Source organism: Pistacia vera, unplaced genomic scaffold, assembly GCF_008641045.1.
Source record: "Pistacia vera cultivar Batoury unplaced genomic scaffold, PisVer_v2 Contig351, whole genome shotgun sequence".
Taxonomy (NCBI): domain Eukaryota; kingdom Viridiplantae; phylum Streptophyta; class Magnoliopsida; order Sapindales; family Anacardiaceae; genus Pistacia; species Pistacia vera.
Window position 1 is genome coordinate 455,509 of NW_022196170.1, and position 25,862 is coordinate 481,370.

The 25,862-nt window shown below is 37.0% G+C and overlaps 1 protein-coding gene and 2 non-coding genes across 3 annotated transcripts; 2 read left to right on the forward strand and 1 right to left on the reverse strand.

Moving 5' to 3' along the window:
* Nucleotides 1-662: 662 nt before the first annotated feature.
* On the forward strand, nt 663-769 carry LOC116139536. The gene has a single exon (XR_004129484.1). It is a non-coding gene; the product is annotated as a small nucleolar RNA R71 (small nucleolar RNA).
* Nucleotides 770-4,290: 3,521 nt separating this feature from the next.
* LOC116139471 lies at nt 4,291-7,380 on the reverse strand. Its single transcript, XM_031425137.1, is given in 4 exon segments — nt 4,291-4,644; nt 4,646-5,656; nt 5,750-7,306; nt 7,363-7,380. Coding segments are annotated over 4 exon segments (2,940 nt in total).
* Nucleotides 7,381-7,919: 539 nt separating this feature from the next.
* LOC116139538 lies at nt 7,920-8,027 on the forward strand. Its single transcript, XR_004129486.1, has one exon. It is a non-coding gene; the product is annotated as a small nucleolar RNA R71 (small nucleolar RNA).
* Nucleotides 8,028-25,862: the final 17,835 nt, after the last annotated feature.

The window sequence follows — 25,862 nt, forward strand, 5'->3', positions numbered from 1 at the left end:
CCCCTTGATTTATGAAATTCGTTCTCGTGTCATTCATAAAACTTGTGGTCTCTTGCATAAACTTTCCAAACATGTTCTCCAATTTTGTCAATCTTTGCTCTCCTAATTGATTGTTCACCCCTGTTTGGTTGTTTGGCAATGCTCTTTGGTTCCATTGATTGTTTTGCTGATTCTGTTGATTTTGATTACCCCAAGACAAGTTTGGATTATTCCTCTAACCAGGATTATATGTGTTGGAGTACGGATTGTTCGGTTGCCTTTGATTTCCTGCCAAGTAGTTAACCTGCTCCAATGATGATGATGCTAAAGCAAATGTGTTCCCCACTTGACATTCGCTGCTCACGTGATTACCTGCACAAAATTCACAAGTTAGTTGAGGTGCTTGAATGGAATTTACCTGCATACTTCCCAACTATTTCTGAAGTGCTGTCAGTTGGGTTGAAATGGCTATATATGCATCAACTTCATGAAGGCCCATAGATTTCTTCGGTTGCACCCTCTCATTAGGTCTTTGATAATTGTTGCTTGCCAGAACTTCAAGCAACTCGTGAGCTTCTTTCGGAGTCTTATTTTGCAGTGCTCCACCCAATGCTGTATCCCCCATAGTTTGCACATTCACCATCAATCTGTTATAAAATGTTTGAACTTGCATCCAAACTGGCAACCCATGATGTGGACACCTCTTCAGTAATTCTTTGTATCTCTCCCAAGCCTCATACAATGATTCTGACTCTTCCTGTAGAAACGATGTGATATCATTTCTCAGCTTTGTTGACTTGGCTGGAGGAAAGAATTTGGTCAAGAACTTCTGTGCTAAATCATTCCATGTTTTGATCGTCCCTAATGGTAGTGCCATTAACCATCTGATGCTTGCAAATGCAACATCTAATTTTACCTCACTAAATTCTAATGCAAAGTCGTGTAGTAGCAAAGGGCAAGTAAGGTTCTTTCCTGTAGAGGATTTGTGAACTCAATTAATTATCTACTTCAAACGGGGTTTGTCACGAATTATAAAAACTCAACAAAAACTATCAAGCTAAAATTAAACAAAGTAAAACAATGAAACAATCACGAAAGAGATAAATAAGAGAAACTAGATTGAAGGTTTATTCGCCACCACTAGACATGAATTACATATAATAAAAGCACTCTTTAACTTCTACTCTCTTAATCACATCAGCTCAGAAAATACAAAACGTTGATAAGTTCTATCTCTCCTTACTGAGTCGTTGGATTAGACACGGTCATAACCCGGTTCCCTATTTATTAGATAACCTAGGATACGATCTCTAGATTCAAAGTAATAAAAGCATTAAGTTGCGAGAGACCTACTGAATCAAGGCTAAACTCATATGGTCGGTTTAGTTATCTTGAGTGATTACCCCCCATGTATGCAGGCATACACTTTACCACTAGTTATTTAGGTTAATAAAGCGATTCCGTACTAAACAACCTAAATTGGCATTAATAAATTAATCCTAACTATTTAATTGCGCACTTAAACAATTAAGACAATTTATCTAAACCCTATTCACAGAGAAATAATCACATAACCAAGAGGGATCAAAAGATAAATAGATGCAGATTTTATTAATCACAAGACATGTCTAGGGTCTTGAAATCACCCTCAATCACAAAAGAATTAGTTCTTCATGAATAAATATGAGAACATCATTGTATTATTCATAACAAATAATAATAACAAAGAAGAAGAAAAACTTAGTGAAACTTGGTTGGATTAATGAAGTTGATGATGATCTCCTCCAATTATTCTTCTCCAAGCCTTCTTTAATCTCCCTTTTTCTTCAGTTCTTGAATATCTTTGTTCTCTCTTTTTTTATCTCTCAAAGAATTCCCTAAAATAATGCTAAAAGACTTCTATTTATATCCCACAAGGGTTAGGGTTTTGTTTTCCTTAATTGTAGTTAGTTTAGGACTCTTAAAATCCTATTTTCCTAGTCAAAATAGAGGAAAAGTTCCCAGCTGTCGTGACTGTGCCGTGGCAGTTTAGGACTCTTAAAACCCTATTTTCCTAGTAAAAAATGGAGGAAAAGTTCCCAGCTGTCGTGACTGTGCCACGGCACTGTGCTGCAGCACGGTAGCTACTGGAAAGTGCCACGGCAGATTAGCTACAGGTCTTCTTCCCGCATCATTTCACTGTTCTTCAGAGATGATGATTTTTGAACTTGATAGCGATGAAATTTGGAAAGGTGGTAAACATGTGCAATGTAATACTTTGAATCATCTTTCTAAAGATCCAAGAATTGTCTTAATAAGAGTTCTACAGATCAAGATATTCTCAAAATACTGAGGCATGCTCAAGCTGGAACGTAATCTAGAATCTTCTCTTTACTTCAACTTCCATAACTTCTTCAATTCAACTCCGATTCTCAATCTATTTGTTTCCAGTCGTTACAAATTCTCTCGCCAACATCATCTCTCATCTGAATATTATTTTTGAGTCTTATTCCCTGAAAACACAACAAAAATACCCGTGATCCCGAAAAGTGCGTTTATGAAACAATTAAGTTAATTCTTGCGAATTAATCCTAATTTCCCACAAATGATACCTATAAACCACTAAGTATAAGTGTATTTTCAAGCACTTATCACAACCCTCAACTAGCTTCTTACTAGTCCCTAGCAAGCTAAGCGATAAAAATATGTCTTCTAGCTTGAAAATTAAAATAAAATAAACATAAATCTAATCTACCCCAAATCACTTCCGTAGATTGTCACGGTTACATTTAGCATATGCAATAAGCCTTTAAACTGCTAGGTGGCCCTAGTTGGACGAGTTGTAGTCTCGTGAGGGTTTCCAACGATGATACCCACAAACATCCATACTAAACCTAACCTAGACTCGAAAATTAAAAACAAACAAACAAAACATTAGTCTCCGGATATACATTCGTCTCAAAAATTGCATACAACACATAACATAAAGAATAGTTAAACATCACCCAAGCCCAAAGGTAACTCAAAAATCAATTTCATTTTCATGATCAACTCTCACACATCAATCATTCCACAAACCCGTTAATCTCAAAACCCGGATGATCACATGCACGAACTTCACAAACAAAGAATTGATCTCAAAATTTTTAAAAAATATAATATAATGTATAGAATCAATTTCCATAGGCTCACTTTTCAAACTACTCTCCACTAATGTAGAATGATCACACTACCTAGGATCAATAGGTCTTTATTAAGCTTGTTATGTTGGCTAAGTTATAAGGTTATGAAAGAACGGAAAAGATAAGCAAAAATAAGAGACTCGATCCTATTTCTTTCAAACACTTTCATTCAAGCACCACCATTCTTCTTTACACCCTACTTTTTCCACCCTTTATCAAAATAATTTAATTGCATCATTTATACTTTGCAATGTTTCTCAATAAATTTCCTTTTTTCTTTCTTTCTTTCTTCTCTATTTTTGTTTTCTTCTTTTTTTTCTTTCAATTTTTTTTTTTTCAGAAGAAAGAAAAGAAAGCTAAAAATGCTACCCCAACTCTTGATTAAAAAGCACTCCACAAACCCCAACCTATTCTTTTGAGCACATTTGGAATAAATTGACAATTTTCACAAACCTTCACCCTCACTTCTTTAATTGCTCTCACCAATCTTGTACTTAGATTAAGTCTCTTAAAAATCAAAGGGTAGGAATGTGTTTTTGGCTCAAAATAATGGTGAGTTAATAGGTTACATGAAAGAAAATCAAGGCTAAATGTGTTTAATAGTGGCTCAAAGGGCTAACTAGCAATAATTTGAATAAAGGGTTGGCTTGAAAGGCTCAAACGATCCAAAGATAGCCTAAATCACGTCCTAAGCAATGTTCATTCTAGGATTTCGCCTCAAGTAGTTATCAAGTGAGTTCTAGAATTTGTTGAGATCGCAAAAATGTCTATAAAAATTCATACATAACAAACATCACTAAGCCTTAAGACTAACTAACCAAATCATACCACATGGCATGAGAGTCTCAAACTAGATGAAACTAATTATTCATAATTACCCCTAAACCTAAGCAACAAATAAAATCGGATTTTGGGGCATTTGATTTCTTGGGCCTAAATTACCCAAGCGTTGACATCTATTACATGTTTTGCAAAAACAATATGCGTCTTTAAAGAGTGTAGGCCTATAGAATCCACTCTCAAGAACCTTGAGAGTTGTCCTCTTTGCTCCGAAGTGTCCTCCACATGCATAGGAATGGCAAAAAGTTAAAATTGAATTAAATTCACTTTCGGAAAAGCACCTTCTTATGATTTGGCCGGGGCAATATTTCTAAAGATATGGATCATCCCACACATATTGCTTGGTGATCTTCTTCAGTTTGTCCTTGCTAGCAAGCGACATGTTGGGTGGGGTTCCCTTGGTTATTATGTAATTTACTATATCTGCATACCATGGTCCCGAGGATGTCATTGCAAGTAATTGTTTGTCCAGAAAATCATCTTTCAATGGAAGAGCATCTTCTTGGTTTATCAACCTACTTAAATGGTTTGCTACAACATTCTCACTCCCTCTTGTGTCTTTGATTATTTGATTGAACTCTTGTAGCAATAGAATCCACATTATAAGCCTTAGCTTAGCCTCCTTCTTCGTAAGCAAATACCTAAGAGCTGCATGGTCAGAAAAAAACAGTAACTTTAGTGCCAATTAGATAGGAACGAAACTTTTCTAGTGCAAAAATAACTTCCAAAAGTTCTTTCTCAGTTGTGGAGTAGTTAGGTTGAGCATCATTCAATGTTCTTGAAGCATAATAAATGGCATGTGGTAACTTTCCAACTCGTTGTCCTAACACGGCTCCCATGGCATAATCGCTTGTATCGCACATCAACTTGAATGTAAGACTCCATTCGGGAGGCTGAATAATTGGGGCTGTGGTTAGGAGTTCCTTTAGTTTCTCAAACGTCTTTATACACTCTTCATTAAACTCAAACGCTACCTCTTTTTGTAACAAACAGCATAAAAGCATTGCGATCTTGGAGAAATCCTTGATAAATCTCTAATAAAATCCTGCATGTCCAAGAAAAGAACGTACCTCTCTCACACAAATGGGAGGTGGTAAGGAACGTACAAGATCTATTTTAGCTTTATCAACTTCAATCCCCCTAGATGAGATAATATGCCCTGAAACTATCCCTTGATTTACCATAAAATGGCATTTTTCCCAATTTAAAACGAGATTAGTTTCTATGCATCTTTTAAGAACTAATGTCAAATTACCCAAACAATTATCAAATGAGTTCCCATAGACACTAAAATCATCCATAAATACCTCTATAATGTTCTCTATGTAATTGGAGAAAATACTTACCATGCACCTTTGAAAGGTGGCGGGTGCATTACAAAGGCCAAATGGCATGCATCGATAAGCAAAAGTGCCAAAGGGGCATGTAAATGTCGTCTTCTTTTGATCTTCCGGTGCAATCACAATTTGATTATAACCTGAAAATCCATCAAGAAAACAATAGTGAGAATGGCCCGCTAAATGTTCAAGCATTTGATCGATAAATGGAAGAGGAAAATGATCTTTGCGCGTTGTGGCATTGAGCTTGCCGTAGTCTATGCACACTCGCCATCTCGTTTGAATGCGAGTGGGAACTAAGTCATTATCTTCATTCTTTACCACGGTTATTCCGATTTTCTTAGGAACTACTTGGACTAGACTAACCCATTTACTATCCGAAATTGGGTAGATCACACCAACATCTAACAACTTGATTATTTCCTTCTTCACTACTTCCATCATTGGTGGATTCAATCGTCTTTGTGCTTCTCTTGTAGGCTTCGATCCTTCCTCTAATAATATGCGGTGCATGCACATGGAAGGACTTATTCCTTTAATGTTAGTAATAGTCCAACCAATTGTCGTTTTGTACTCTCTCAACACACGAACAAGTTTCTCTTCTTGCACCTTTGAAAGGTTGGCCGCTACAATCACGGGCAATGTGTCTCCTTCTCCCAAGTATAAATACTTGAGATGACTTGGTAAAGGCTTAAGCTCCAAGGTTGGGGCCTGCACAATGGAAGGTAAAAGTTTCTCATTAGATATGGGAAGAGAAATATAGGAGATTTTATACCTTGGATTTTGCTTTGGAAGCTCATCCAACATTGCTATAGTTTCATTTAGCTCTTCCCCTAACTCTACGACTTCATTAAAATTTTGAGGTTCCTCGGTTGACAACCCATTCCATATTGCCACTTCCAATGGATCTTTACCCTTAAGCTTGAACATTTGCTGCGTTAAAGAGTCAAGTACATCAATGGAAAAGCAATCATCATCATTAGGATACCTCATTGCATCAAAGATGTTCAATTGAATGACTTCCCCATCAAACTCCATTGTCAATGTCCTATTATGCACATCTATTTTCGTACGGGCTGTTTTCACGAATGGTCTCCCCAAAAGCAATGGCATGCTCTTCACAATTTTTTCATCTTTCATGTCAAGCACGTAGAAATCCACTGGAAAAACAAGCTTGTTTACCTGCACCAAAACATCTTCCACAACTCCTTTTGGATAGGCATTAGATCGATCAGCGAGTTGAATGACTACACCGATCTCTTTAAGAATACCAAGATTTAAATCAAGATAAATTGAGTAAGGCATGACATTAATAGAAGCACCTAAGTCTAACATTGCTTTCTCAAACCTTGTGTTGCCTATGACGCATGGCATGGTGAAACTACCCGGATCTTTGCACTTTGTTGGAAGCTTCCTTTGCAAAACCGCTGAGACATTTTCTCCCATGCTCACCACCTCATTTCCCTTAATTTTTCTCTTGTTGGTGCATAATTCTTTAAGAAATTTCGCATAACGCGGCACTTGCTTTATTGCATCCAACAAAGGAATATTGACATGTACTTTTCTAAAAGTGTCCAAAATTTCTTGTTCATGTTCCTCCTTCTTTGATGTGGCACACCTGCTAGGAAAAGGCAAAGGAGGTTCACAAGTATTAATAGGAACTTTAGATTGTACTTTAGGTGGATGTTTTGGATTGGAAGAATCGGTTGGCAAATTTTTTGCACTTTTAGGCTGTTTTGTTCCATCTTGAATCAACTCATCTCCAACTTCTTTCTCATCATTTGGCTTCTTGTGAGTCTTCTCAAGTTGTCTACCACTTCTCAAAGTAATGGCACTAGCATTCTCCCTAGGGTTAACCAAAGGTTGGGAAGGAAGCTTTCCGGACCCATGCGCCTCTACTCTTCCAAGAGTAGGAGCCAATTGACTAACTTGGCTTTCCAAATTCTTGATTGAAATTTTTGTTTCTTGTTGGAACTTGAGATTCTCTTGCTGAAATTGAAGAGAGCTAGTTACTAATGAGTTTACCGAGTCCTCCAAAGACTTACCTTGAGGTTGGGAAACATTTTGGGGTCTTGCTTGTTACGGTTGTGGAGCTCGTAGGTAAGGGAAACCAGGTGGATTATTAGTGACAGCAGCTTGTTGATTTTCTCCATAGCTAAGATTATGGTGATCCCTCCATCCTGGATTATAGGTATTGGAAAATGGATCATACCTTTGCCTTTGTTGTCCTTGGTATCCTCCCACGGCATTTACTTGTTCTGCATTTGTCTCTTGAAAGGTAGGACACATATCGGTAGGATGTCCTGCATTGGAGCAAATTCCACATGTCTTCACTTGTCCAATTGCAATTTGTTGCACAAGTGTAGTCAAATTATTCAATTGTTGCTCAAGATTATTGGATATTCCCACTTCATTTGCCTTCCTTGGTGGTGGATCGGATTGAGTACCAAATTGTTGAGAGTTTGCTGCCATGGTTGCAATTAAGTTCCTTGCTTCTGTAGGAGTTTTATCAACTAACGCTCCTTTACTTGCTGCATCTATCATGCTCCTCTCCATTGGCATCAATCCCTCATAAAAATATTGGAGAAGTAATTGCTCACTTATTTGATGATGCGGACAGCTTGCACACAATATCTTAAACCTTTCCCAATATTCATATAAGTTTTCCCCATTGTATTGCCGAATCCCACAAATTTCTTTCCTAATGAGTATGGCTTGAGATGCTGGAAAATACTTCTCCAGGAACAACCTCTTCATCTCATTCCAAGTAGTTATGGTCCCGGATGGTAGGTAATAAAGTCATTCCTTAGTGCTATCTGCTAAAGAAAATGGGAACGCCCTTAACTTCACTTGTTCCTCCATTGTTCCATTTGGTTTCATACTCGAGCACACCACATGGAACTCCTTAAGGTGCTTATTTGGATCCTCTCCCGCTAAAACTCTGAAAATTACTAGGAGATGAATCATCCCAGATTTAAGCTCAAAAGCTCCCCTTGCCGTATCATTGTATCGATGCATAAAGGTTGCTGGTCAACGGTTGGTGCAGCCATCTCTTTGATAGTTAGATTAGCCATCTCCTCTTGATCAGAAAAATCAGAAGAATCACTTGTGAGTGGAAGATCGGTATGGATTGCTTGATCGAGAGTTGATCTATGCAAAGGTTATTTTGAATGAGTAATAGGTTGATTTAGATCAGAATACGGATTTGATCTCAAACTATATCGCGAGCTCATTCACCAAAAACACCTACAACTCAAAAACAAAGAACAAATAAAATTGAAAAATAAACAAAAAGTAAACAAATAATTAAGTTAATAAAATCCCTGGCGACACGACGCCAAAAATTGATGCTTGCAAATGTAACACCTAATTTTACCTCTCTAAATTCTAATGCAAAGTCGTGTAGTAGCAAAGGGCAAGTAAGGGTCTTTCCCGCAGAGGATTTGTGAACTCAATTAATTATCTACTTCAAACGGGGTTTGTCACGAATTATAAAAACTCAACAAAAACTATCAAGCTAAAATTAAACAAAGTAAAACAATGAAACAATCACGAAAGAGATAAATAAGAGAAACTAGATTGAAGGTTTATTCGCCACCACTAGACATGAATTACATATAATAAAAGCACTCTTTAACTTCTACTCTCTTAATCACATCAGCTCAGAAAATACAAAACGTTGATAAGTTCTATCTCTCCTTACTGAGTCGTTGGATTAGACACGGTCATAACCCGGTTCCCTATTTATTAGATAACCTAGGATACAATCTCTAGATTCAAAGTAATAAAAGCATTAAGTTGTGAGAGACATATTGAATCAAGGCTAAACTCATATGGTCGGTTTAGTTATCTTGAGTGATTACCCCCCATGTATGCAGGCATACACTTTACCACTAGTTATTTAGGCTAATAAAGCGATTATGTACTAAACAACCTAAATTGGCATTAATAAATTAATCCTAACTATTTAATTGCACACTTAAACAATTAAGACAATCTATCTAAACACTATTCACAGAGAAATAATCACATAAGCAAGAGGGATCAAAAGATAAATAGATGCAAATTTTATTAATCACAAGACATGTCTAGGGTTTTGAAATCACCCTCTATCACAAAAGAATTAGTTCTTCATGAATAAATATGAGAACATCATTGTATTATTCATAACAAATAATAATAACAAAGAAGAAGAAATGAAGTTGATGATGATCTCCTCCAATTATTCTTCTCCAAGCCTTCTTTAATCTCCCTTTTTCTTCAGTTCTTGAATATCTTTGTTCTCTCTTTTTTTTTTATCTCTAAAAGAATTCCCCTTAAATAATGCTAAAAGACTTCTATTTATATCCCACAAGGGTTAGGGTTTTGTTTTCCTTAATTGTAGTTAGTTTAGGACTCTTAAAACCCTATTTTCCTAGTAAAAAACAGAGGAAAAGCTCCCAACTATCATGACTGTGCCGCGGCACTGTGCTGCGGCACAGTAGCTACTGGAAAGTGTCGTGGCACAGTAGCTATAAGTCTTCTTCCCGCATCATTCCACTGTTCTTCAGAGATGGTGATTTTTGAACTTGATAACGATGAAATTTGGAAAAGTGATAAACATATGCAATGTAGCCCTTTGAATCATCTTTCCAATGGTCCAAGAATCGTCTTAATACAAGTTCTAAAGGTCAAGAGATTCTCAAAATACTGAGGCATGCTCAAGCTAGAACATAATCTAGAATCTTCTCTTTACTTCAACTTCCATAACTTCTTCATTTCAACTCCGATTCTCGATCCATTTGTTTCTAGTTGTCACAAATTCTCTCGCCGATGTCATTTCTCATCCAAATATTATTTTTGAGCCTTATTCCTTGAAAACACAATAAAAATACCCCGTGATCCCGAAAAGTGCATTTATGAAACAATTAAGTTAATTCATGCGAATTAATCCTAATTTCCCACAAATGATACCTATAAACCACTAAGTGTAAGTGTATTTTCAAGCACTTATCACCATCCCTTAGCTTTATCCTTCAATGAAAACGGGAATATTCTCAATCTGATGGCATCATCTGACACTCTGTTTGACTTGAAAGTATCACAAATCTCCAAAAAATTGGCAATGTGTAGATTTGGATCTTCCTTCAAATCTCCCCTGAACTGTACCAATTGCTGAATCCTTTGGATGATTGCCAGCTTTATCTCAAAGTTGTTGGCTTATACTGCTGGTCTAGTAATGCTTGAACCACTGCCTTCAACTGTAGGAACTAAGAATTCCCTTAGTGTTCTATTTTCTGCCATCTCTACAACTATGACTTCTGGTTCAACTGTAGCCTCTCATTCTCTTCTCTCTCTGTTTAGTCTTCTAGTGGTTCTTTCAATTTCTGGATCAACAGGAATCACTGGCTAACGTCTTGCTCTTCACATAAACTACACAGAAAGAGACAAAAAGTGAGATCACAAGCCAACCAAAACGAATAACAAAAATTAAACTAACACACAATTAAGCAAAAATAAAGCTCTAATCTAGCTAACACAAGAAAAATTTATTGTTCACACAACTTAATCCCCGGCAACGACGCCAAAAACTTGATGCGTTGTAACTACAACATGCATAAATAGCAAGTGCACTAGTCGCACAAAGTAATAAAGTGATAAGTGAGTATCGTTCCCGCGAGGATTGATTGTTAAGCACTAAATTTCCTAATTGTTTTCAAGTTGGAGGAACCGAATGTGTTTGGATTAATGGGAGAGATTAAATCTAAAACTAAAACAAAACTTACTAAGTATTAAAAACTAATTAATGAAAGCAAGAATTAAAATGCAAGAATAATATAAATTTAACAAACGGTTAGGGTTTTGACTTCATTCGGACTCTATGGATGAATTCTATGGACTACGTTAATTCCACACTCACATGCATAGATTGTAAATCGAATTTTCTAAGTTGTCAAACATACTTTCTCAGGCTATGAATTCCTACTTTTCCCTATTAAACTTCCGCACCCAACAAATTGAAGAATAATAGATCTAAGTTCATTAAGCTAATGGAATCCTAGATTGATTTCATTGATTCTCAAATCTATCTCTAGCATTCAATACTACAATGGTGATTACCCAAGAAGCTCAACATGATTCATTTCTCAATCTCATCATATTCATCAAATAAATTCCATTAAAAACAGAATAACCACACAATCTATGCAATAGAATATAGAAATAGCAATAATCAATTCATTAACCCATAGAAATCTGAACCTAATCAAAACCCTAACCCAAAATGGGTTAGTTCATAACTAAATCAAAATACACAGCAAGAAAAACAGTAAACGTAACATTCAACATATTGAATTAAAGAGAAAAGAAAAGATATCTCCCCTAGTTGAAGAATCCATGAGGTTTAATCTCCAATCTTCTCACTTTCTTAACAAAAATGTCAAATCTATCCTAAGGAAAAATGAAAACTAGGCGAACTCCGACCACCCTTCTCAAAATGGTAAAGTTTTCCTTTTATAGTTCACCCAAAAACCTACAAATTTCCTAAAATAAAACTGTGCGTTTTGAAGAAAACAAAAATACGAAGACATCGTTGCGGCGAAGAAAGACTTTTGCCACGGCGACGAGGTAAGTTAGAATCTCGTGTTTCACTTCCTTCGCCGCGGCGAACCTTCATGAAGAATTTTGAAATTATAGAATTGCCCTCCACTTGCTTCTTTGCTTGAATCTTCGATCTCCGATGCTTTCTCATGGGAACAAGCTTCATAGTGCTTCAATCTACTTCAGAACTCCTCTAAATTCTAAAATCCGCTCACTTCTGGGTCTAGAAACTCCAATTCGCTCATTATTTGCTCAAAATGTCCATTTTGGCTTGAAACACAAAATGTAAAGAATTAAATAGCAATTCAGGAAAAATGAACTAAGAAGTATCTAAAACCCGGACAAAAAGCCTAATAAAAACAGTATAATTCTCAGATTATCATCTTTCAGGGCCAACTTTTGTTCCCTTCGCTCTTCAGCCTCTAGCATAGAGATGAGAATCTCTTGATACTCGTTAGTAAGGTTAGAGATATCCATTTCTAGATTTCTCAACCACAAGCTATAGATCGCTTGTATCGCCCAATGAATGGCCTTCCTCTCAAGCTCGAGATTCTGTTGCCCTATTTGTTGGTCAACGAAACGACTTGCCCTTGGGCCAACTTAAGATCCACCTGCAGTGCCTTCTGCTACCTTTCTGAATTCTCCCATAACTCAGCTCGGGTCCTCTCTGTTGCTTTTTCACGATCAGTGCTCACTTGTAGCTCATTCTCTCTTTGAATCAGCTTTTTGGTAAGCCTTGCCATTGTTCACTGAAGCTCCTTGTTCTCATCATCCTTTTTGTCGAGCTCAATATTCTGGAACTCTACTGTTCGTATAGCAGAATTCCTTTCAGTCATGTATACATTCGACCGAATGTGGGAAGCTTTTAACTCTACATCTAAAGCCGCCAGTTCTTGCTTTAGCTTAGCATTCTCTTCCTTTAACTCATGGAGTTGATCGGCAGAATAGATGTCCATCTTCTGTTGAGCCACACTCAAGGTGAAAAAGTTCGTTTCTTTTTTTTTTTTTTTTTTTTTTTGAGATCTTAAAAAACTAAAGGCTCGACTTGTATAGAGGAAACCCTTAAGAGGATCAGTCACTTTACCTGACTCTACATTTGAACTACAGTGGCCACTAGGTTGTCAGGTCGAGAATTCACAAACCCCTTGAAGGCTGTGGCCAATTGGCACTCTAAAAGGGTGTAAACCATCGGACGCAAGTGATCTAGTAGCTTCCCTAATAGATCCAAAACAGGCGAGTCTAGCCTCAAAAAAGCAAGCACTTCGTCGACCCTGTTGTCTGCATGTTTTCCCTTGAGCAGTTGTTGTCGCTCCCTCTGCTCTTTACAAACTCCCAGGTGTAGCCGATGTCCCGGGAACATCCCTCGAGGAAGTCCTCAGGGTAGAGACTTGGTAGGGCTGAAGTGTGTCTGGCAACACCCCGAAGCCTTCTAGTTCGGATTCAGAGTCCTCTTCGGTGGGTAATTGCTTCCTCTTCTTGGATTTCTGGCCCATGGTCTTCTTCTTCAATGCGTGAGTAACCACGTTCTGGGGAGCTTCTTCACGTCGCTCCCCAACGTAAATCCCTCCTATGGGGATATTGCTGGAGGTCGCTCCAACCAGTTCAGTCGAGTTAACTCTGGGGAATTTGAACACCCCAGGTCTTCTTGATGTCTTCAGAACCTTTGGAGGCATGTTCGCTACACGACATAAAGATGTATCAGCAAAGAAAAGTCTTCTTTTGTTAATAAAGACTTAAAAATATTTTTGCATAAGGGATACTTACAATCTGGACTTTCCAACGATGCTTCAGAACTGAAAAACCCGTACTTTTGATGGTTGGCGGTAGTGACGAGTAGTCTCACATCGCGACTTTGGTTGGACAGTTGACCAAATGCTTCGATGTGGCTAAAGTCAGCTAGAGCAAACAACCTGGTTGTTTTGTTTTCTGCAAGAAAGCAAAAAATTTATTAGCCTCATTTACCAAAGAAGAGTTAGAGATAAAGGGTAGAGAATCTAAAGATTAAAAGGAAAAACCTACTCGGATCCCCATATTTATAGACTCTATCATACTTGAAGAAGAAAAATTTGGTGCCATAAGCCCCGACGTTGCTTGGGTAACCAAATATCCCTCTCTCAATAGTATTTCTTTTGGAGAAATACTATGAGTCCTTCTTTTTACTCCTCTTAAGGTAATAGGCACAGGCAAGTTCCACAGCTGTTGGCTCGTGTTGATTGTGTTCACCAAATGCGATATACATAGCGACTGCTATCATATACACATTTGGCGTCATTTGGAATGGTACGATTTGGAAGTGGTTGAGAATCGACCTAAACATTTGAAAATTAACTTCGAGATTGTAGCCATTCCCCCGGGAGGATCCTAAGCACTATGCGACCTGTATTGGATGATGTCCACATTGATCGCACATTGGTCAATCGCCTTCTATATGCCTCCCTTGTGGTTGTCGATAACATCTCCTGGTTGGGACCCGCTAAGGTGTTTGGTGGTCGCGAGCTTCCTTCTCTAGGTATTCTTTCTTGGGGAGCATCCATTACTCTCAAAGTCTGAAAATGTGTGACATGTAGGGATGACTCAGTCTTCATACGCATTGCCTTGTACGACGACTTAAAAGAGTAAAGGAAACCTTAAAATGCTTAAAAACCCTAAAAATCTTTAAGGGAGATTTTCCAAAGATCTATGCCCTAGTTTTCCACTTTTATAAGTGTTTCTTTCCAAAACATTACTAGGGGATGCTCACTATCTACGTCTATCAGACGTTCATACCCACCATTGTTGTAAAAACTAAGCTTTTTACAAAGATGAAAAAGACAAAAAAGAAGAAATTTCTTTACCTCTTGATTGCTGGGGATGAATGCTCTGTACGTAGGATGAACTAATTTCTTGAGTGCAAAAACGTTGTTTTTCTCTCTAAAAGTGAAAGTTCTGTGAAAAACTTGAAATGGACTTGGGGTTTTATAAAGAAGAAGGCGATGTTTGGTTTCCTTTATAAACAACTTTTGGGAGGGATACGTTTCTAACCATTGATTGTGACCATCTGTCATCGATCCATGCAAAGAGTAACCCCCACACTTTGTAGAAATCAACCGGCATTTCCTTTTATCGAAATCGTGAAACATCGGCTTGATTATCTCCTCCACATTAAATGCACCTTCATCCGCATTTAATGTTGAAAAAGGGAATGTCGTTTCAGCATGTCTTGCATTTAATGCTCATGGCTGACACTTATTTTACAGAGACACGTCTATCAAATAACGCTTATCTCATTGACTTAAACAGCTGTCAAGCGCTACGAATAACATCTGAAGAGATCGTTCGAACGAACACTCTTCTCCATATATCAAGCTCAAAGTGAAGTGGTTCTCAGTTTTCGACAGCAAAATATCCTAAGTATTTTCAGGTCGCGAATGACAGATAAAGCTCAAGATACATTATTATAGCATTGAGCATGATCCAACATAAGTCACTGAACCTTTTGGGTTGATTACCGCAGGTCGCTTGTATAACTCTTGAAAATCCATATCGCAACCTTTACTCAATTCGCTGGTCGTGTCAAGCAATCAGCCTCATATCGTTTGTAAACAATGTGGCTGTTCTCAACTGCTAGTTCGAACATTTTCTCTTCGAGTCAGATTAGATCGCGACATAATCTTGAAGTTCTTAAGATTCAATCTTTGAACCTTAAGAACTAGGGAGTTTCTGCTATGCCTAAAAATCAAGGCTGACGTAAGCTGCAATTAGTCAGCATCAATTAGAGTTCAGGAAGGCTTTGCGTCGACCAAAAGCTACCATGTCACCCCAAAACAAAACGAACATAGCTCTCATCAATTTGGCAGATTCAGATTTTGTCTACAAATGAACAAAGGCCGCACACCTGTCCAAACCCTAGATAATTTGAGAATATCTCTTAAGTTATCAGCCAATAAGAGGCAAGGAAGGACTTGCACTGCACCTACCAACTTGCATATTTGTAATCATTACCTTTAATTCCTCTACTATAAATAGAGGACTCCCTCTCACTTTCGAGAGGCTGATTTTTCTGATTGTAATCTATATTTTCAGAGCAAGAACAACCTACTAGAAAGAAACTGACTTAATATTTGCTCTGAATACAGTTATTGCATCTATGTTTACTGTTTGCTATACACGACCTCTTGTAATCTCTCATATATAAAAGAAACAGTGGACGTAGGATTCGTTTAAGCATCCGAACCACTATAAAAATCACTTCTCATTTACTTTCGATCGTTGCATTAGATTATCAAAATCACATCACGTGTAATTTCTACGGTCAGCTTAGCACTTTGCACGTGTGAGTCATTGGTCTCAAAATCACGCATCAACATATGGTATGAAATCACAAACAAAAGGAGGCTATATATTTTAGGATATTATCCTAAGAATATATTGATTTATACTACATATACAAATGGTAACACCATTTACTTCAGTTTATCTGTTTCGAGAGCTTATCTAGTGGATTATTTTTATAGTTATTGTAAATGTATCTGCAAAATTAAAGTACAACAAAGATTAGTGTCTCACTGCTACCTCTATGCACTCAATCTAAAGTCATGTTGTTGTCAATATCTATCTTCAATTTTAACTACCAAGTTGATCTTCCATGACTATAGGAGTTTTAGAACAACATTCTTGGATTTGTTTGGCAATCACCTCTATCGAATATAATGCTCATGGATAGAAGGATGGCAAGCTATTTCAGTTGTTACTTAACACCAGTTTATCAAAACCGAGGTAGGCACACTTACAATGAGTGGGGCCTAATTGTGATCCCCTTAAATTTTTTTTTTTTAATTAAACTGTATTTGTTTTAATACTTTTAGATTTGATCCCACTCATTTTTTTTTTCATATTGTATATTATTTTATTCTAAATTTTCCCTCCTTGAACTTAATTTCTAAATCCATCCCTAATCAGGAGCAATGCATTAATTGGAAACAATCAATCAAAGCTTAGTCTAGATCTATTAACTGAAAACAAGTATTGTATCTACTATATACTTCATATTTGTAATTTTACCGATGCAATTGTCTTTATAGCTTTCTTTTTTTCCATAAGTTTAAAGTGAATACATGACTTGGAAAATTTGGGTAGGAAAAAGTTGTTGGTCAATACTGTAAATCTTGAAGCAAAGCAAAATGAGAAAAAAATGGAAAAACAAAGAACAAAAGATAGAGAGCAATTCGGTGAATCAGTGGATTCTTTTCATTAATTCTTAACTGAATACAAATGTGGATTCAGTTCCATATTTATACAAAATAGCTATAGTAACTAACTTATTAATTACATTGAAAACGACAGCGTATATGGCTTTATTTGATTCATTTTCAATGCATTGCAAAACGGTAGCATAATGTAATGTTTTGCAACTCCACTTCGGTTAACAGTCTTCATCGACTCTGAATTCTACTTTGGTCAACAGTCTTCATTGACTCTAAACCAATATGCCTTCTCAAACGAGACTACCTTCTGATATCAACAATTTACCAATATGCCTTCTCAAAAAGCACTAGCTAGCACTACCTCTAATTACTTCTATCAACTCTCTAACCAATATGCCTTCTCAAAAAGAACTATCTCTGATTACTCTAATTACTTTTATCAACTCTCTAACCAATATGCCTTCTCAAATAGAACTACCTCTGATTACTTCTATCAACTCTCTAACAAAAGTTGTCGTTCATTCAATTGAGCTGCTAATTCTTAACAAACAAAAAAACTAAGAATTTCATCATCATGGACTTTAAGCAATCAAAGAAACACCTAAGTTTTGGTAATATCTGCATAATGCAAGAAAAAAATTGCAGCACAACAATAGGCACTATCTGCTACTACTCAACATCACCTCTCAACAACTCAAAAACTCACATCACGCCAGAATGCAAAACAAAAAATGCAGCACAACAATAGGCAATATCTATTGCTACTCAACATTACCTCTCAACAGCAATGCAATGCAAAAAAAAAAAAAAAAAAAGTTGAAACACAACAGTAGGCAGTATATGCTGCTACTTAACATCAACTCTCAACAACTTAGAAACTCACATCAAGCCAGAAATACTCAACATCACCTCTCAATAGCAATGCAAAAAAAAAAAAAAAATGGAAGCACAATAGTAAGGAATATCTGTTGCTACTCAACATCACCTTTCAACTTCAAAGTTCTTCAGAGGATAGTACTCTCAATTTCTTTCTTAAATCAGCAGTTTGAGTAATAGACAAGGCCTGTGTGAGCAGATCAACAATTTGCAACTTAGAAGGGACATATTGAATGGCAATTCGTTTAGCTAATACTTATTCTCTGATGTAATGAGAGTCAATTTCAATGTGTTTTGTGCAGGCATGGAATACTGGATTGGCTGCCAGTGCTCCAGCACTATCATTGTCGCACCAAATGACAGGTGTGGAAGCAAACTACAATTCAATTTCAGAAAAAATACTCTGCATCCATGCAATCTCGGTAGCTGTATGAGCTAAGGCCCTATATTCTGCTTCAGTAGAAGAAAGTACAACAACTTTTTGTTTCTGAGAGCTCCATCAAATCAAGTCATGGCCTAAATATAAACAAAAACCACTAGTTGTACGTCTGTCTTGTAAACTACCACCACAATATGCATCAACATAACACTCAACTTGTAAAGAGCTTGCTGGTTAAAATAATAGCCCATGATTTAAGGTGCCTTTAGTACACTGAAGAACTCTTTTACAACCTACCACTGTAGATCCGTTAAAGCTTGTAAGAATTGGCTAAGTTTGTTCACAGTGAAGCAAATATTTGGTCATGTAAGTGTCAGTTATTGGAGAGCTTCAACAATACTTTTGTATTAAGTAGGATTCTGGAAGGGCTCACTATCGGTAGAGAACAGTTTGGTTCCTACAGCCATTGGTCTAGAATAAGGATGTGTCTCGGACATGTTGGTTTTAGCAAGAAGATCATAAGCGTATTTGGTATGCTTCAAATGAAGTCCAACTTCTGTTCTGTTAGCTTCAAGTCCTAAAAAATACTTTAAAGAACCAAGTGTTTTTAGAGAGAATTGAGCATTGAGATCTATTAGAAGTTGGCTGATGTAGGCACTATCGAAGCCAGTAACTAAAATATCATCAACATAAACAAGAACATAAATAAAACCTAATGTTTGTTTAAGGGTAAACAAACTCGAATCAGGAACTGAATTTGTGAACCCTTTATCCTGAAGAGCCTGTTTCAGTTTATCAAACCAAGCCCTTGGGGATTGTTTGAGACCATATAGAGTTTTATTGAGCTTACATATAGAGGTAGGAAGAGCTGGATCTTCAAACCCAACAGGTTGCTTCATGAAAACATTTTCAACCAAAATGTTATTCAAAAAGGCATTGTTGACATCTATCTGCTGAACATCTCACCCATTAGTGATAGCCAAGGTGAGTACAAGTCAAATTGTTGATGGTTTGATAACATGGTTGAATGTTTCAAAATAGTCAAGGCCCAGTGTTTGTTGAAAGCCCTTAGCAACAAGCTTGTCCTTATATTTTTATAAAGAACCATCATCATTAAATTTGACCCTAAACAACCACTTGTTTCCTACAATATTCAAATTAGGAGATAAGGGAACTAATGTCCAAGTATTGTTCTTAACCAAGGCATCATTTTCAGACTACATAGCAGTTTTCCAATTATTGCTAACTAAAGCTTTAGCTATTAACAAAGGTTCAAGCTCTATAGAAGTCTAACCTATGGTAAGCAAGGCAGTGGAAACACTCTGGTCGTTGAAACTTGGCAATTGGACAATCTTCTTAGACCTTGAAATCATAGGGTGAGTATTTGCATTGGGTGGAACCAGTTGAGTAGAAGTGTCAGAAAATTGTGAGGATGTTAGATCAACTTCAAGCAAACAAGTTGGTGGAGAACCTGAGGTAGTGTTTGAAGGAAAGTTGACTTTGTTTGGTGAACAATCTACCAATGAAAAAGGTAAACTAAGTGTGGCAAGTGAAGACTCAGTAGGTGGGCTGAGTTGAGAAGGTGACAAATCTGGTGCTAACATGGCTGAACTGTTTTTGGAGATAATGGATGAGGCTAAGTTGAAACCAGTGTTGTTAGAAGAGATAGTTGGAGCAGAATGAGTGCTCCCAGCTAAATGTTGAGTAGGACTAATGTCTTGAGAATCAATTGTTGTAGTGGGAATGGGGACAATACCAACTAAAGTGGGAATGGTCATAGTGACAATAGGTAAAGGTGAAATATGAGGGTTTACAGTGTTACTGGATACAGGGACTGTGTTTGTATTGGACAAATGAGTAGTGTTTGATATATGTGTAAGTAATTGATCTACCATATGCAGCGGAAAACAAAAATTCAATCGGTAAATCAATTACCTTTCTTTGCCTAGATCTGAGTATAAATTATACTGTTTACATGTTTATAAACAAAAATATGTATAAAGTAAATACATTCAAGGATTAAAATACTTACGTACGTTTGGAGGCTCCTTCGAATATCTCTGATTCCGGACAGGAACACTCTTCGCGATACTATTTGCTATCTACTGTTCACCGTTTACTGTTCATGTGATTTTTTGCCAATCGATCCAAAGTATGATCACACTCACGGAAGTCCACACGAAGATAATTAGCAGAACCCTTGATTATTTTGCTAGAACAATTAAGGGCTTCAAGAATCAAGAAAGAAGAACAAGAAAAGTTTTCTTCTTGAGAGAGAGAGAGAGAGAGATAGGGTGGCTAGGGTTTTAATTGAATAAATAATTCGCTAATGTTTTAATTTTAAGTTGCACTTATATAGTACAACAATTAAAACCCTATTCCACTTAGGAATAGCCATGGGCTCCAACCCTAATTCACCCTTGCAACCAAACACACCCTTTATGGTATTTTAATTAATTAATTAATTATTATAATTAAAATCAATTAATATATAATAATATATTAACCTTTAATTAATAATAATAATTCATTTAAATATATACAGAGATATTTAAATATAATCTCACAAATTTAATTTTAATATTAAAATTAAATACAAACAACGACCTCAGCAAATTTAATTGCACTGTGAAATTACCAAAATATCATTTCGTCCTAAAAGATGAAAATACTCTTCTCACAAATTGATTCTTAAATTATCTTCTAAGTGTGTGACCCGTATGCTACCCATCATATCGGCAGTGTGTAGTACCGCAATCAACACTAATTAATCATCTCACTACACACAGACCAAGATTGGCCCCTAGCAAGGCATCATGATCACCTGATAGATTCAGATTCAAAGAAACCGTAGCCTGTCAACTGTATGGTTACCGTGAAATCAAATCATTTCATCAACTATTATCTCATCGAGACTGAGGTATAGAAATAGTGTCAACCTCAGATTTCCTCGACATGTTTGTATTCAGTTACTGGACCAACGACATGAATATTAAATTGGATTGAGCATCAACTCAATCCCACTGTGGCCACAGATTTAGTGTCATTGCCATTTATTTAATTACTTTGTGATATAACTTCTTTTTTATCCATGAGTGATGAATCCTTTGTCGATCCACCATAGTCTCGATACACTTCTCAATGTAGCCAATCACTACCATATTGATAGCTTTGAATATAATTACGTTGGGCTAGTGTCAAACTACACCAATTGGTACACAAGACGCTCCGATGATCTCAAGTCTAAGGATCACATGCACCACTATCCGTTAGAGGATTTATTCCATAGACACTAGGATTACCATCCATATGGAATCCTCTGGTAGGCCTGTCTAGTGAACTTGCCTCTAGCAAGCACCCGTGCATTGCACCAGGTTGTCGGCAAACAACCTTGACAAGTGAGATTAGTCACTGGCTTTCGACAGGATCGTTCAACACTATGATAGCCTTACTGTATTATCTTTGTCCTTGATCAAAATAATACCGAGGCTATGAATATTTCTAGAATGGCCATCATATGTGATCATAGGGTTCTCATATCAAGATTTGAAACACTTGATACCCTCGTCACGGTTCTACCATCCTAAGGATATATATCAATACATATAATATGATTTACGTGATATAGTAGAATATGCCTTTTATTGATAAATAAACATTTATTACAAAGTCAATTTTACAATAATTGATTGGCTCTAGGGCACCTACTCTAATAATCTCCCACTTGCACTATAGTCAATCATTCATGTATTTAATATCGAATGACCTTAAGTGTTTTTCATGCTTCTGTTGTGATAGAGGCTTTGTCAGTGGATCAGTGAGATTGTCATAAGTATGCACTTTACTGATCTATACATCTTTCCTCTCAACCATTTCTCTTATGAGATGAAAGCGTCTGACTATATGTCTGGACTTCTGGTGAGACCGTGGTTCCTTTGCTTGAGCAATTGCTCTATTGTTGTCACAATAGACATCTATCGGATCAACAATCGTGGAAACCACACCAAGTTCAGTGTCGAACTTCTTAATCCAAACTGCCTCCTTGGCCGTATCGGATAATGCAATATACTTAGCCTCCATTGTAGAGTCTGCTACAATGTTTTGCTTGGAGCTCTTCCAGCTCACTACAACCCCATTGAGACAAAATAGAAACCCTGTTTGCGATCGATAATCATCTTTATCTGTATGGAAACTAGCATCATTGTATCCTCTTATAGTGAGCTCATCTTCCCCTCCATAAACCAAGAACATGTCTTTAGTCCTCTTCAGGTACTTAAGGATGTTCTTGACAGCTATCCAATGATGCTCACCTGGATCCGATTGATATCTACTACAAGTACTTAACGAACATGAGATATCAATCTGAGTACATAACATGGCATACATGATGGATCCAATTGCTAACGCATATGGGATCCTCTTCATTCTATCTCTCTCATCATGTGTTTTAGGACATATATCCTTAGAGAGATAGACACCATGTGACATCAAAAGAAATCCCTTTTTGGATTCTTCCATACTAAATCTCTTTAGTACCTTGTCAATGTATGTACTCTGACTTAGGTCAAGCAACTTATGTGATCTATCTTGGTAGATCTTTATTCCGAGGATGTAGGTTGTTTCTCCTAAGTCTTTCATGGAGAAGCACTTGGATAACCAAGTCTTTAGCTATTGCAAGTTTGGTATATCATTCATGATCAGAAGTATGTCGTTGACGTACAACACTAGGAATGCCACTGCGCTCCCACTCACTTTCTTGTAAACACAAGCCTTATCTTCGTTCTTGATAAAATTGAATTCTTTTACGACTTCATCAAAACGAATGTTCCAGCTCCTTGAAGCTTGCTTGAGTTCATAAATGGATCTCTGCAACTTGCATACCTTTTCAGCTTGCCCATCAAGAACGAAACCATTGAGTTGTGTTATATACATATCCTCTTTGAAAGCCGTTTTGACATCCATTTGCCAAATCTCATAATCATGATATGCAGCAATCGCAAGCATAATCCGGATGGATTTAATCATGGCAACTAGCGAAAAGGTTTCCATATAGTCAATACCATGAATTTGTTTGAAACCTTTGGCAACCAGTCATGCTTTATAAGTGTGCACCTTGCCATCCATGTCAGTCTTCTTCTAGAAAACCCATTTACACCTTATGGGTTTTACCCCTTCAAGTGGTTCCACCAGAGACCATACTTAGTTCTGGTACATAGAGTCCATCTCATATTTCATGGCTTCAAGCCATTTAACGGAATCTGGATCTGATATAGCATCTTTGTAGATTCTGGGGTCATCGTCTTGGTAGACAAGTACGTCACCATGTTGAGTCATGAGATAATCGTATCTCTCAGGCCCATGGCGTACTCTCCTAGATCTACGTAGCACTTGTGCTACTTAAGGTGGTTTACTTTGATCCACAAGTTGTGGAGTAACCTCTGTTGGAGTAGGTGCCCTAGAGCCAATCAATTATTATGGAATTGGCTCTTTGTAATAATGTTCATTAATCAATAAAAGGCATTTTATACTATATCACGTAAATCATTATTATTGCAATATGTATTGATATATGTCCTTAGAATGGTAAAACTGTGACAAGGGTATCAAGTGTTTCAAATTTTGATAATGAGAACCCTATGAGCACATATGGTGGCCATTCTAGAAACGTCTGTAGCCCTAGTATTATTCTGAAGTAAGGGCACAGATAATACGGTAAGGCTATCATAGTGTTGAACGACCCTGTTGAAAGGCAATGACTGATCTCACTTGTCAAGGTTGTTTGGTGACAACCTGGTGAAACACATGGGTGCTTGCTGTAAGCAATTATACCGTAGCAAGTTCACTGGACTGACCCACCAGAGGATTCCATATGGATGGTAACCCCAGTGTCTATGGAACAAATCCTCTAACGAATGGTGGTGCATGTGATCCTTAGACTTGAGATCACCGGAGCGCCTTGTGTACCGATTGGTGTAGTTTGACACTAGCCTAACGCAGTTCATTTCAGAGCTATCAATACAGTGGTGATTGGCTGCATCAAGGAGTGTATCAAGACTATGGTGGATTGACAGAGGATTCATCACTCCCGGGTATGGGAGAAAGTTATCTCACGGCGCAATTCAGTATATGGAAATGACACTAAAACTATGGCCACAGTGGGATTGAGTTGTTGCTCTATCCAGTTTATAATACGGGTCATTGGTCCAGAAACTGAATAACTAATATCGAGAGTAACCGAAGGTTGACACTATTTCTATGCCTTCGTCTCGTCAAGATAACGTATGATAAAAGGATCGAATTGCACGGTAACCATATCGTTGACAGGTAGCTACTTTGCTGAATCCGAATCTATCGGGTGGCCATGATGCCTTGCTAGAGGCCAATCTTGGTCTGTGTATTAGTGAGACAATTAATTGGTGTTAATCGCGATACTATACACTGCCGATATGATGAGGAGCCTATGGGTCACACACGTACAAGATAATTTAAGATCCAAGAAGAAAGAAGGACGTTTTCGTCTTTCAAGGCAAAAGGGTATTTTGGTAATTTCACAGTGCAATTAAATTTGCTGAGGTCGTAGCCTTTATTTAATTTGTTAGAAAAATTAAATAAGTGAAATTACGTTTAAATGTGTACTCACACATATTTAAATATATTATCATTATTGTTAAATGTTAATATATATTTAAATATATATTAATTGATTTTAATTGAGATAATGATGGAAATTAAAATAAATCAAATTGGGAGTGTTTGGCAACATGGAGCATTTGGGTTGAAGCCCAAGCCTATTCCGTATGGGATTAGGGCAAATTGTTTTTTACTATAAAAGGAAAAGTGTGTTAATTTAATAATAGATTTTTCCTTTGAAAAACAAAACACACAGCCCCCAATTATACACTCCCACGGCAGAAAGGTTTTGGCCTAAAAAATCAATTCAATTGATTTTACTTTCTTCTTAATCTTGAAGCGAAAGAGGATCTAGCAAATCCCTCTTTGGTTCTTTTGAGATTGTCTTCGTGTGGACTACGTGGGTTCGATCCTACAATTGGATCGGTAGCAAAATGTTCAAAGACAATCGTGGTGAGCCTCCAAACGTGCGTATGGTTTCTAAACATAGATCATTAATTTCTGCAGATTCTTACTTTGATAAAATTGTAAAATTATACCCTTGATCTTGGCTCATGTAAACGATCCCTGAATTATTTGTTTTTGTTTTCGCTGTGTATACGGGACCATTTACTAACAACCTCCTCCTGATGTTCAACCACTGCTTGTGGTACATCTTCCTGTCCTTCGTCTAGTATATCTTGTGGCTCTAGAACTTCATCGAGTTCTACTTTTCTCCCACTAGTACTTCTTAGAAAAAATTCCTTTTCTAGAAAGACATCAATACGAGCAACAAAAATTTTGCGCTCTTTTGGATGGTAGAAATAGTATCCTTTTTTCTCTTTAGGATACCTCAAAAACATACATTTGTAGGATTTTGGGCACAGCTTGTTCAAAGTCAATTTCTTGACATAAGCTT